The 14,696-nt window shown below is 42.7% G+C and overlaps 1 protein-coding gene across 9 annotated transcripts in view; it reads right to left on the reverse strand.

Annotated features, from left to right (window-relative positions):
• The window catches only part of LOC138743492 (serine/threonine-protein kinase 32B-like), a 177,055-nt gene that overhangs the window by 138,342 nt on the left and 24,017 nt on the right, over positions 1-14,696 (reverse strand). For 8 of the 9 annotated variants that reach the window (XR_011344926.1, XM_069898960.1, XM_069898961.1 and 5 more), the window contains exon 2: positions 3,556-3,611. Coding sequence is in view for 8 of the 9 variants with exons in the window: in XM_069898960.1 (XP_069755061.1) it covers positions 3,556-3,611 (56 nt within the window). In the remaining variant the exon portion in view is untranslated. Of the gene's footprint in view, positions 1-3,555; positions 3,612-13,070; positions 13,102-14,696 lie in introns of those variants that run through there. The other variant, XM_069898962.1, reaches the window with a different exon arrangement.

A 14,696-nucleotide genomic window follows, 5' to 3' on the forward strand; every position in this document is an offset into this window, starting at 1 on the left:
GCGCTGGGTGGGTCACGTCTCCAGAATGGAGGACCATCGCCTTCCCAAGCTCGTGTTATATGGCGAGCTCTCCACTGGCCACCGTGACAGAGGTGCACCAAAGAAAATGTACAAGGACTGCCTAAAGAAATCTCTTGGTGCCTGCCACATTGACCACCGCCAGTGGGCTGATATCGCCTCAAACCGTGCAGCTTGGCGCCTCACAGTTTGGCGGGCAGCAACCTCCTTTGAAGAAGACCGCAGAGCCCACCTCACTGACAAAAGACAAAGGAGGAAAAACCCAACACCCAACCCCAACCAACCAATTTTCCCCTGCAACCGCTGCAACCGTGTCTGCCTGTCCCGCATCGGACTTGTCAGCCACAAACGAGTCTGTAGCTGACGTGGACATTTACCCCCTCCATAAATCTTCGTCCACAAAGCCAAGCCAAAGAAGAAAGAAAAGAGAGATCATTGTATTCAGAGCACAAATACTTCTCAATGTGCTTTAAAGTGCAGAAGCCAATTGCAATGTACCTTGCATGCATAAATACACAGGCTCACAGCGTTAGCATGCTTTGATTATGATAGACAGCATGCGGTCTGACTTCAAATGAAGCTTTAGGGAAATAGATTAATGTGTAATGAGCAAAACCTGGAGAATCATTAAAAGGGTGATGTTTTCCATCATCTCTTGACTGGAAGCATTTTCCAGTGTCCTTTTGCCAGTTGGGCAAGATCTTAGTGGGATACAGCATATATTTCTCACAGCGAGTTTTCCTTCTCAACAAGCAGACACAGAAATACCTACACTATACAAAGGAAACAATAATGTTTTACAAAGAGTTTGCAAGTTACAGTTACAAAGTTAAAAGAGTTACAAAGCAGCTATACTTGTGAGGTACTTGAGGAGATTTGGTAGGTCACCGAAGACTCTCGAAAACTTCTACAGGTGTATCGTGGAGAGCATTCTGGCTGGTTGTATCACTGTCTGATATGGAGGCACCACATCTCAGGACAAGGATCCAGAGGGTTGTTAACTCGGCCTACGACATCACAGGCACCAGACTTCACTCCATTGAGGACATCTATATGAGGCGGTGTCTTAAAAAAGCACCCTCCATCCTCAAATACCCCCACCACCCAGGCCATGCCCTCTTCACTCTGCTACCATTGGGAAAAAGTACAGGAGCCTAAAGACAAGCACTCAGCGCCACAAGGACAGCTTTTTCCCCGCTGCTATCAGATTCCTGAATAATCAATGAACCCAAGACATTGCCTTACTTTTCATGCACTACTATTTTTCATATTGTTGTTGGAAGATGGTTCATAATATGACGCTGCCACACAAAAAAACTAATGTCGTGACTCATTCGTGACAATAAATCCTGATTCTGAAAAGTTAGAGGACAAAACATTTAGCTATTTTGACATTTATATGATGGCAGTTAGCTAAATGAGAGTTTAATATAAAGTGACCTAGTATGATACAGCTTGAAATTAACCTTCGTTCTGCTTCATAATCAAACCAAAATGTAAATGTCAGAGGTCCTTGGAAGTAAAGGACCAAGTTGCTCATTTGTTTCCTAACTTTTCCAGCTCACTGCTCAGAATTCCTCACAGTCCACAGGGATAATGCAACCTCAAAATATAATATAATCTGTTTGATTAAAATGTAGGAAACTTTGGATGAAATGATATGATTTAAGTGTAATGTATCTTTTTGAATTTGTATCCATATGTACTCTATTTTTGGATGTGAAATTTCAATGTTAATAAAAATATTGAAAAAGAAAAAAAAGTGTAAGAATGGAAGAAATAGTAACTGGCCATTTGGGCTCCTGAGCCTGCTCTGCCATTGAATGATATCAGGGCTGGACCTCTGACCCAATTTCACACCTGGTTTTCAGATCTTTTCTTGAGAATTCATAAAAACATCAGGAAAATGTTAGAGTTGGCCTGCAACTCTTATTGAATCTGCCATTCAATAAGATCACAGCTGATCTGGCTGTCCACTACATCTCCCTGCCTCTTCCCCAGAACTCTTAATTCCCCTACTATCCAAAAAGCTACGAGTCCTAAATATATTTTGAGCCAACCTTCATAGCTTCCTTAAGCAGAGAATTCCACAGATTAACTATATTCAATGGAAAAACAATTCCTCCTAATCAGTCCTAAATCTACTCCCCTGAATCTTGAGCTATGCCCTCTAGTTGTAGACTCACAGTGGGGGAAAACGAAACTTTCCTGCCTCCATATTAACCATCCCTTTCATAACATTATATTTTCATCAGGTTTCTTGTCATTCTTCTGAATTCCAGCAGGTATAGTCCTAGGCAACTCATCATAGGCTAATCCCCTCATCTCCAGAATAAACCTGGTGAACCTCCTTGTGGCTATTAGCAGAACAAAGTCTTCCTCCAAGGCCAGTAAATCCTCTCTGAAGTCAGGAGACTGAAACTCCATGCAGTACTCCAAGTGCAGCCTCACCAGGACCCTGTGCAGTTTTACCAGAACCTCCTGAGTCTTAAATCCAATCTCTCTAGCACTACAGGCCAACATTTCATTTGCTGCCTTGATTACCTACTGCACTTACAAACCAATCTTTTGGGATTCCTGCACAAGCACTTCCAAGCCCCTCTGCATAACAGTATGCTGGAATCTTTCATCACTTAAATAACAATTTAAATCTTCTATTTTTCCTTGCAAAGTGGATGATGTCATATTTACCAACATTGCACTCCATCTGCCAGCCCTTGCCCACACCCTTAACCTAACTGTACCTCTCAGAAGATTCTGCACAATTTGGTTTTCAAGTCAATTGGTGTCATCAGCAAAATTGGATACGCTATACTTGTAAAATACTAAAATTATAAGTACTTTGTTTGACCTGTTGAGTTTCACCAGGATTGTTCTTTTACTCTATACTTGTTCCTTCCACCTCCCCTTTTCAACTTGTTAATTTATATTGTGAACAGTTGCAGGTCCAGCACCAACCCCTGCAGCACTCTGCTCACCACCGATTGCCAACACGAGGAACACCCATTAATGCCAACTCTGCTTTCTATTGGTTAACCAATCCTCTATCCATGTCATATATTGCCCCAACTCCATGGATCTATATTTTGTGGACACATTATATGACACATTAATGACATCTAGAAATCCAAGTACACAACATTCATCTGTTCCCCTGTATCCACTACACTCAACATATCCTCATGAAATTTGTCAAAGATAGCCTGCCTTTCCTGAATCCATGCTGTATCTGCCTGATGGAACAACTTCTATCCAGGTCTCTTTGCAATTTCTTCCTTACAATAGCTTCAAACATTTACCCAGCCACGGGCATTAAGCTAATTGGCCTTTTGTCTACATCCTTTTTGATACAGTGCCATGATTTTTGCTGTCTTCCAATCTGCTGGGACCTGCCCAAAGAATGTTGATAAATTATCAGAAGTCTACCTGACTCAACCTTAAATACTTAAAAGAAAACACTGTTGAAAGAGACAAAATGATAACTCTATAGACACTAGCAGAATCTCATGGCTTTGAGAAGTTGTAAAGTTCACTTACCTTTCCAAAGCTGCCCTTGCCAATTGCTCTCAAGATCTGGAAGTGGTCAAAGTTCACTGCATAGAAAGAAGGAAGAGTCAAGAGGACAAGAAAGCAACTTGTACTTCCGTTACCACCATGGGTTAAAGTAATTCTCAGACACTCAGACACCATCTTCATGAACATTAATGTCTTCTGGAGATAAATATCTTGCCAGTCACTTTTGATGGGCCACAAACGTGCATTTTGTTTTACAGGACTGACCATTTAAAAAATTTTTTCTTCTTTTAACAAAGAAGTGAGTCAATTTAAAAAAAAATGCAAATTTCAACAACCTGACAGCTCACATGAAGTGCAAACACTGACAGAATGAATCCCAGATTGCATCATGGTGCAGCAGGTTGAGCCACTGCCTCATAGCTTCAAAGACCCAGGTTTAATTCAGACCTCTGTTTTGCATGGAGCTTGCACGTTCTCTCTGTGACTGTGTGGGTTTCCTCTCAGTGGTCTGGTTTCCTCCCACATCCCAAAGAGATGTGGTTGGTTGACTCATTGGCTGCTGCAAATTTCCCTTGTGTGGACTAAACAAAGACTGTGCATTTCTCTCCATGGATGCTGCCTGACCCGCTGAGACCCTCCAGCTTCTCTTGTTCCCCCCTCCTCCCTCCCCCCCCCCACCCCCAGTGCATGTGGCTGCAAGGAAAATCAAATGGTGTTAATGTAATGGGAAATAAGTAGGTAAATAAGATTGATTGGATTACAGGTGCATAATCTTTTATTCGGGATCTTCAGGACCAGACATCTATCATTGTTCGGAATAATTTTGATTTCCGTCCCTTTAAGCCTGCCCGAGTCGCGCTGCCGTCTCTCCCCCTCGCCTGCCCAAGTCGCGCTGCCATTTCTCTCTTCCTCCCCCCCCCCATCCCAGCTGAATTAGACATGCTGCTGTCTCTCCCCCTTGCCCCACTGAGTTGCACTGCCACCAGGCTGACTGAAAATGGAGTGACACTGGATGGGTGTCACTATAGGCAATTCAGAGGTATTTATAAAGTAACAGAATGCGACAGGATACACGGCAGTTGAGCAACGGTCGTGTCGGGTCATATTTGGTGCCAAACTCCATCTTTCATGAGCAGATATCATCTACCGAAAAGAGCTGGTTTTTGGAGGTTGCCGGTTTTCGGAATTCTGGATAAAAAGGTTAGGCACCTGTACTCTGATAACCAGCAAAGACTAGAGAGGCAAAAATGACCTCATGTCATGTGGAAAAATAAATATGAAAATGTGAGCTACAAAAAAGTAGACAAATACTTTCACCAGTCAGACATTTCAAAAAGTTGAAATGCATTCAAATTATTCTATAAAATAAATATGTTTAATAACACATTGAACTAAAATCTTGTTCTCTTGTGAATTGCTGGCGAAATGTGGGAAGAATAAAAATTAGAACTAGTTGTGGATTAGTGCAAAGGTCGGCACAGAATCAGTAGGCACAGGAGCCCATTTCTATACTGTAGGACTTCATGACCATCACTCTCTCTTCACACCAACACATATTTTACAACAGCCAATTAACCTTCCAACAGCACACTTTTGGAATGTGGGAAGCCACAGGAAGAACATACAACCCTACACAGACATCACCATGCTATTGCTACACAGAGCCAGTATACTCTGCATTAACCCACTGTGCTTTTAGACATTTGAGGAGTTCAGTCATAATCCCATGGATGATAGCTTTATCATTGGCTCCGCAGACAATCAGCAATACCAAACGTCCAAAGCTTCAGTTCCTCTCAGAAGGAGCAAGACTATCGCATGTCCTTGTAATATTATACACTTTTCCTTGCTCTTCCTATTGCAGAAGATCTAGATGTCCCTGGCAGAGCAAGACTATCGCATGTCCTTGTGATATTATATTCTTTTCCTTGCTCTTCCTATTGCAGAAGATTTAGATGTCCCTGGCAGAGCAAGACTATCGCATGTCCTTGTAATTTTATATACTTTTTCTTGCTCTTCCTATTGCAGAGGATCTAGATGTCCCTGGCAGAGCAAGACTATCGCATGTCCTTGTAATTTTATATACTTTTTCTTGCTCTACCTATTGCAGAGGATCTAGATGTCCCTGGCAGAGCAAGACTATCGCATGTCCTTGTAATATTATATACTTTTTCTTGCTCTTCCTATTGCAGAGGATCTAGATGTCCCTGGCAGAGCAAGACTATCGCATGTCCTTGTAATATTATATACTTTTTCTTGCTCTTCCAATTGCAGAAGATCTAGATGTCCCTGGCAGAGCAAGACTATCACATGTCCTTGTGATATTATATTCTTTTCCTTGCTCTTCCTATTGCAGAGGATCTAGATGTCCCTGGCAGAGCAAGACTATCGCATGTCCTTGTAATATTATATACTTTTTCTTGCTCTTCCTATTGCAGAGGATCTAGATGTCCCTGGCAGAGCAAGACTATCGCATGTCCTTGTAATTTTATATACTTTTTCTTGCTCTACCTATTGCAGAGGATCTAGATGTCCCTGGCAGAGCAAGACTATCGCATGTCCTTGTAATATTATATACTTTTTCTTGCTCTTCCTATTGCAGAGGATCTAGATGTCCCTGGCAGAGCAAGACTATCGCATGTCCTTGTAATATTATATACTTTTCCTTGCTCTTCCAATTGCAGAAGATCTAGATGTCCCTGGCAGAGCAAGACTATCACATGTCCTTGTGATATTATATTCTTTTCCTTGCTCTTCCTATTGCAGAGGATCTAGATGTCCCTGGCAGAGCAAGACTATCGCATGTCCTTGTAATATTATATACTTTTTCTTGCTCTTCCTATTGCAGAAGATCTAGATGTCCCTGGCAGAGCAAGACTATCACATGTCCTTGTGATATTATATTCTTTTCCTTGCTCTTCCCATTGCAGAGGATCTAGATGTCCCTGGCAGAGCAAGACTATCGCATGTCCTTGTAATTTTATATACTTTTTCTTGCTCTTCCTATTGCAGAGGATCTAGATGTCCCTGGCAGAGCAAGACTATCGCATGTCCTTGTAATATTATATACTTTTTCTTGCTCTTCCAATTGCAGAAGATCTAGATGTCCCTGGCAGAGCAAGACTATCACATGTCCTTGTGATATTATATTCTTTTCCTTGCTCTTCCTATTGCAGAAGATCTAGATGTCCCTGGCAGAGCAAGACTATCGCATGTCCTTGTAATTTTATATACTTTTTCTTGCTCTTCCTATTGCAGAGGATCTAGATGTCCCTGGCAGAGCAAGACTATCGCATGTCCTTGTAATATTATATACTTTTTCTTGCTCTTCCTATTGCAGAGGATCTAGATGTCCCTGGCAGAGCAAGACTATCGCATGTCCTTGTGATATTATATTCTTTTCCTTGCTCTTCCTATTGCAGAAGATCTAGATGTCCCTGGCAGAGCAAGACTATCACATGTCCTTGTGATATTATATTCTTTTCCTTGCTCTTCCTATTGCAGAAGATCTAGATGTCCCTGGCAGAGCAAGACTATCGCATGTCCTTGTAATTTTATATACTTTTTCTTGCTCTTCCTATTGCAGAGGATCTAGATGTCCCTGGCAGAGCAAGACTATCGCATGTCCTTGTAATATTATATACTTTTTCTTGCTCTTCCTATTGCAGAGGATCTAGATGTCCCTGGCAGAGCAAGACTATCACATGTCCTTGTGATATTATATTCTTTTCCTTGCTCTTCCTATTGCAGAGGATCTAGATGTCCCTGGCAGAGCAAGACTATCGCATGTCCTTGTAATATTATATTCTTTTCCTTGCTCTTCCTATTGCAGAAGATCTAGATGTCCCTGGCAGAGCAAGACTATCGCATGTCCTTGTAATATTATATACTTTTCCTTGCTCTTCCTATTGCAGAGGATCTAGATGTCCCTGGCAGAGCAAGACTATTGAATGTCCTTGTAATATTATATACTTTTTCTTGCTCTTCCTATTGCAGAAGATCTAGATGTCCCTGGCAGAGCAAGACTATCGCATGTCCTTGTAATATTATATTCTTTTCCTTGCTCTTCCTATTGCAGAAGATCTAGATGTCCCTGGCAGAGCAAGACTATTGCATGTCCTTGTAATATTATATACTTTTCCTTGCTCTTCCTATTGCAGAGGATCTAGATGTCCCTGGCAGAGCAAGAATCCATGGATACTGATAATATATTCTGAAAAGTGTTATTTTAAATCCAACTACCTTGGTCTCAGTGGGTTAACACAAATTACACAATGTTAATACATGATGCACTAACATTTGTGATACCATAATTAGTGCATGATGCCTGCAAAAGTGACACTATCTTCAATATAATTTATCTAATTTTCTACTTCTGCTGCTCTATTTCCCATAATCTTCAGCTGTGAAGTGTTTTTATTCTCAACATTTTTTTTGTTTCATTTTTTTTTTAAATTAGTTTTTATAAGAAATACAATGAAGAAAAGGGAACGAAACTGAAAATACAATAATAGATAGATTATAGATAAAACATCAGACAGTATAAACTTGGTCCCCTCACCATTGCATTGGGTAAAATCAAAAGTATTATATAAAAAAACCATCTAACCTACACTTTTAAGAAAAAACTGAAAAAACAACTGAACAGCTTATCCTGGGGGTTACATATTTTTTTAGTTTTTGGTTCCTATCGTAAATCAAAAAACAAAGGTAAGACTATTTCTCATCTGGAAGAGTAAATACATCTAATCACTTTAGAAACATTTACATCAAATGAAAATAAGACATAAAAGGTCGCCGTGTATCTTCAAATTTCACTGATGAATCAAATATGTGATATCTAATTTTTTTTCCAAAGCTTCGACAAGGCATAATATGAGAAAACCACTGAAACATTGTTGGAGGTTAGAGTCTTTCCATTTGAATTGGATGGCTCTTCTAGCCACAATGTGGAGAAGGCCACAACACGTTGAACAGATACAGAAAAACTCCTATTTTCAACATTTTGAGTGGCATTTCTTAGCAGCATTTTGAATCCAGCTAATTTGATGTACTTTCTCTACTTTGTTGAAGCTGTAATTTCCAAAGCATGGGTCTGTCCAATCATTTCTTAAAAGTACACTATCAGATCTTGAGGTGTCTCCTTCATGTTGATGCACCAAGTTGATGATGTGTGATCATTGACCATCCAGATCATGGATCAGATCAGAATCTATTGATTCTCTCAATAGCATTATGACTAGCCCTTTACATCAAATTGGCTCGTTGTTACCAATTTCTGCAATACCTTGGTTTGCATCATCTGCAATTATGAAGACCAGTGGAAACTCATTCACAAATACTGTAATCAAAGCAAATCACATCCCTTTTCAAGCACTCTTGGATGATCGGGCTGCTTGACTCACTCTTCACAGCTCCTGCTTTATGGGAGAGACAGGGAAAAATACTTGTGGCTTCTTGTAAAAAAGTAACCTTCTGCAAAAATATAACTCAATTAAAATAATTAGAAGCCTTGGGATAATAATACATGGATGGCATCGAAGTACAGCTCATTCTGAAATTCCCCTGTCCCTCTCCTGACCTGGATATTCATCCACCTTGATGTGATCCAAGACCTGCTAACACCTCCTCATTGCTGATGCAGTCATGCCCTGGGCTGTCTTTAGTTACCTCCTTCAACTCCCACTCTTGCTTATCCTGCTCCACAGCAAACACATTCACAAATATTAATTCATCTTTTTCATCTTCTCTGGCTCTATAAACACTCATCTTGAGTCATTAGGGGACCCATTCTTTTCCTCATGACCCTTTTGTTCTTGATGCAGAAACTTGTTGGATTCTCCTTTATGTTGTCTGCCAAAGGCATCTCAGAACTTCTTTTAGCCCTTATTTATCTCTTCACAACAATCCTCATTCCTTACATACTTCAGAATTTCCTTGAACCTGCCTGCCTATGTCGGATGATATGCCTCCCTTTTCCTTACTGACCTGTGCATTTTAACTTGGGTTACTTTACCTTGCCACTTCTGCATTTTATCCCACTGGGAGCATGTTCACCCAGGACCTTCTTTAATCACACTCTTAAACACCTTCCAATGGGCAGTGTGCTTTTACTCTCTAACATTAACTATTGTTAATTCCTATCTCATCATGTCAAAATTGGCCTTTCCCCAATTTAGGATTCTAACTTGAGAACCAGTGTTGCCCTTTTCCATAATTATCTTAAAGCAAATAGAACTGTGGTCACTGGTCCCAATGTGTATCCCCATTGACACTGCTTCATTCCGCAGGACAAGGTCCAATATTGCCCCTTCCCTAATTGGCCTATCTACATATTGCTAAAGAACATTCTTAACACACAAAGTTCTCCCTATCTAACCCTTCAACACTCTGGCATTCCCAGTCAATTTTGAGAAAGATGAAATCATCAACAATAACAGCTTTGCTACTTTTGCACATAAATGACTCCCTTCCATGCAGTCGGTGCTTCTCAGCAGCCAGTACTGCTCCCGACCCCAACCTGTAGAGTACTGCTCCCGACCCCAACCTGTAGAGTACTGCTCCCGACCCCAACCTGTAGAGTACTGCTCCCGACCCCAACCTGTAGAGTACTGCTCCCGACCCCAACCTGTAGAGTACTGCTCCCGACCCCAACCTGTAGAGTACTGCTCCCGACCCCAACCTGTAGAGTACTGCTCCCGACCCCAACCTGTAGAGTACTGCTCCCGACCCCAACCTGTAGAGTACTGCTCCCGACCCCAACCTGTAGAGTACTGCTCCCGACCCCAACCTGTAGAGTACTGCTCCCGACCCCAACCTGTAGAGTACTGCTCCCGACCCCAACCTGTAGAGTACTGCTCCCGACCCCAACCTGTAGAGTACTGCTCCCGACCCCAACCTGTAGAGTACTGCTCCCGACCCCAACCTGTAGAGTACTGCTCCCGACCCCAACCTGTAGAGTACTGCTCCCGACCCCAACCTGTAGAGTACTGCTCCCGACCCCAACCTGTAGAGTACTGCTCCCGACCCCAACCTGTAGAGTACTGCTCCCGACCCCAACCTGTAGAGTACTGCTCCCGACCCCAACCTGTAGAGTACTGCTCCCGACCCCAACCTGTAGAGTACTGCTCCCGACCCCAACCTGTAGAGTACTGCTCCCGACCCCAACCTGTAGAGTACTGCTCCCGACCCCAACCTGTAGAGTACTGCTCCCGACCCCAACCTGTAGAGTACTGCTCCCGACCCCAACCTGTAGAGTACTGCTCCCGACCCCAACCTGTAGAGTACTGCTCCCGACCCCAACCTGTAGAGTACTGCTCCCGACCCCAACCTGTAGAGTACTGCTCCCGACCCCAACCTGTAGAGTACTGCTCCCGACCCCAACCTGTAGAGTACTGCTCCCGACCCCAACCTGTAGAGTACTGCTCCCGACCCCAACCTGTAGAGTACTGCTCCCGACCCCAACCTGTAGAGTACTGCTCCCGACCCCAACCTGTGGAGTACTGCTCCCGACCCCAACCTGTAGAGTACTGCTCCCGACCCCAACCTGTAGAGTACTGCTCCCGACCCCAACCTGTAGAGTACTGCTCCCGACCCCAACCTGTAGAGTACTGCTCCCGACCCCAACCTGTAGAGTACTGCTCCCGACCCCAACCTGTAGAGTACTGCTCCCGACCCCAACCTGTAGAGTACTGCTCCCGACCCCAACCTGTAGAGTACTGCTCCCGACCCCAACCTGTAGAGTACTGCTCCCGACCCCAACCTGTAGAGTACTGCTCCCGACCCCAACCTGTAGAGTACTGCTCCCGACCCCAACCTGTAGAGTACTGCTCCCGACCCCAACCTGTAGAGTACTGCTCCCGACCCCAACCTGTAGAGTACTGCTCCCGACCCCAACCTGTAGAGTACTGCTCCCGACCCCAACCTGTAGAGTACTGCTCCCGACCCCAACCTGTAGAGTACTGCTCCCGACCCCAACCTGTAGAGTACTGCTCCCGACCCCAACCTGTAGAGTACTGCTCCCGACCCCAACCTGTAGAGTACTGCTCCCGACCCCAACCTGTAGAGTACTGCTCCCGACCCCAACCTGTAGAGTACTGCTCCCGACCCCAACCTGTAGAGTACTGCTCCCGACCCCAACCTGTAGAGTACTGCTCCCGACCCCAACCTGTAGAGTACTGCTCCCGACCCCAACTTGTAGAGTACTGCTCCCGACCCCAACTTGTAGAGTACTGCTCCCGACCCCAACTTGTAGAGTACTGCTCCCGACCCCAACTTGTAGAGTACTGCTCCCGACCCCAACTTGTAGAGTACTGCTCCCGACCCCAACTTGTAGAGTACTGCTCCCGACCCCAACTTGTAGAGTACTGCTCCCGACCCCAACTTGTAGAGTACTGCTCCTCACTAGTTGAGATGTGATTGGGGACTAACCTTTGCCCCTTTGTCTTAAGCTATTGTATAACATACAGATTTCCAATTTTCTCCAACCACCTCCTGCCTCCCTTCAATCTTCTTAGATCTTCCTGTGCCTCATTCACCACAACACTGAATCCTCCATCACTGCTTAAGGGAAATAGTTCAAAAGTGTAGTATTTCCACTAGGCACATTTTATCACCTTTATAATCTATAAATTGGTAGATATAGTACAAAGTAAACTGATAAGAAAGCATCACTGACAGGAAGACGTAACAGAAGTGGCTGCCACTGCTTTGCAGGATGCGACTTCATGGATATCATGGCTCCATCCAACTCCTATGGCTTGTATTTGGACCCATTTCATCACCTCCCAAAATAAACCAGATGGAGTGGTGGTATTTTTCTACACATCCAGCACATTTCTAATATTTTTTGTTTTATTTTAATGATACAGCATGGTAGAAGGCCCTTCCAGTCCATGAAACCTGTGCCATCCAATTACCTCATTAACCTACCAAACCCATACATGCTGGAGAGTGAGAGGAAACCTATGAGGACACAGTAAGAACAGTTTTCTGAAGTGGCGGTGGGTCGCTGGTGCTGTAATAGGGTGGCATGAACTGCTACACTAATCAGACGATACTCCAATTTTCAGAATAGCAAAATCTTTTTCCCTCAAATTTGCTCAGATTGCTTTCTAATCCACTTCAGGTTTTGCATCTGACATTTAGTAAAGTTGGAGTCGCAAAGACAAGTGAGCAAGTTGGTACAAATTGCAAACTCTAGCAACATTTTAAGCAACAATTTGGAATTATTCTGAATGGCATCTTATGCCAATGTTTGCAACAACTTCTTCACTGCCCATGTTTCCCTTCTTCCTGCCATGAAAATGTCTTGATCTTCTCACAGATTAATGTTTATATGATGAGGCCTTCTTTGAAATCTCTGACAAGGTTTTCAATACAATTAATTAACTGGCATTGTGGAAAAACAGTTAATGTTTGGATCTTACAAATACTGCAAGGGTCAGGACACGAGTAATGACAGCAGACAGAATATGATGCTACAAGACATTCACATTTGCTTGAGGTTCACAAAAGATCAAAAATATTGTACCTACTAGGGAACTTGCAGGGATAGCATTTCGTAAAGATGACATTCTATGATTTCTGGAAAAGTCAGAAATCAGAATCATCTTTATTGTCATGAACATGCGACATGAAAGGTTCTCCACATCATAGTGCATTTGAAGCAAATATCTCAAACATTGCCCGCTTGTTCATTTGATACAATAAATATTGATGCTACCTTGGCCATTAAACATAGGTTAGAGGTAAATGATGTACAGTATAACAATATCCTATATACCCCCTCAAAAGGCCATGGTGGGGTGGTGTCAAACAAAAAAATTAAAATTTCACTTCCTCATTGTTTCACCATCATACCAACTAGCATTTTTGTTCAACTCCAGAAGCAGGACTTGAATTTGCAATGCAAGGGCTGGAGGACATTTTGAAGCCATCAGATTTATTTAGTGGTAAAAACCAGTTGGTAGAATCTCATCTAATGCTTGGTTTAGATCAGCGTCATGTTGGTGCAGATAGTGCTGCTCCTTCACTGGTCCAGGAAGCCAGGTTTGATGCAGAGTTTGGGTGTCATCAACTTTGTACCTTATGGGACCACATCATTTTTTCATCATTTAAATGTCCCCTTTGTGCAGGTTTAAGGGGGAAAAAAAAGAATCAAAGGGGAATTGGGGATAGAAAGAGTTTCAGTGGTACAGGGAATTGGAGAGGGGCATAGCTCCCTTGAGAGTGGACAATCAATGGGCTGAATGGTCTTCTGCTCTGTCCTTGTTAGATTTTGTAAATTCTGAATAAGAGTTAGAAATGTCATGCAGGTTATACTGAATGGTTATTACGTTTCTTGTGCTTTTGGTTTTAACCTTCCTGTGCTATTCAGAAAATTCCAAAGCACTTTAAAGGGAATTGAGCAATTTTGAAATTTTGTCATTGTAATATTATATATATATATGAAAATACATGGCCCAGTTTAAAAAAAAAAATCAATATATATGCATAAAGGTTTACATTTATTTGTCACAATATACCAAGTACAGTGTAAAGGGTACTGCTGCCAACAGGCCTATGGGATATCGCCAACATTCAAACAGCCATGTAAAGTGCACAATTTAGAATTTAGGATTACAATGAAGCAAGGGAGGCATGAGATCATTGTTGGATTCATTCAGGAGCCTGTTGACTGTCAGGATCAAGTCTTTGGTGCATTTTGTTTTCCCCCACACACTTAAACTTTCTTCCCGACGGCCCTGATCAAGTGCATCTTAGAACATTTAAGCCAAGTAATGGAATAGCAGGTGCCTTAATGAGCTATTTGCATTACTGTTCAGCATTGGAAAGGTGTCAGAGAACTGGAAGGTGGCTAATGCTGTCTTCATTTATAAAAGGCTGCAAGGACAAAACAGGGAGCCACAGGTTGAGAGTTATGGGCATATTTATGGACAGGATTCTGAGAGACAGGATTTACTTCCATTCAGTATGGCAAGATTTGATTAGGGCATGAAGATTAATGAGGGATGGGCAGGAGATGTTGTCCATATGGTCTTTAGCAAGGTCTTCGACAATGACCTGCATCACAGGCAAGCCAGATCATATGTAATCCAGGTTCAGATGGCCAATTGGATAAAGAATTCACTTGGTGATAGGAGCTGGAGGGTAGTAGGGGA

This window comes from Narcine bancroftii, chromosome 9 (genome assembly GCF_036971445.1).
Source record: "Narcine bancroftii isolate sNarBan1 chromosome 9, sNarBan1.hap1, whole genome shotgun sequence".
In the NCBI taxonomy this organism is placed as follows: domain Eukaryota; kingdom Metazoa; phylum Chordata; class Chondrichthyes; order Torpediniformes; family Narcinidae; genus Narcine; species Narcine bancroftii.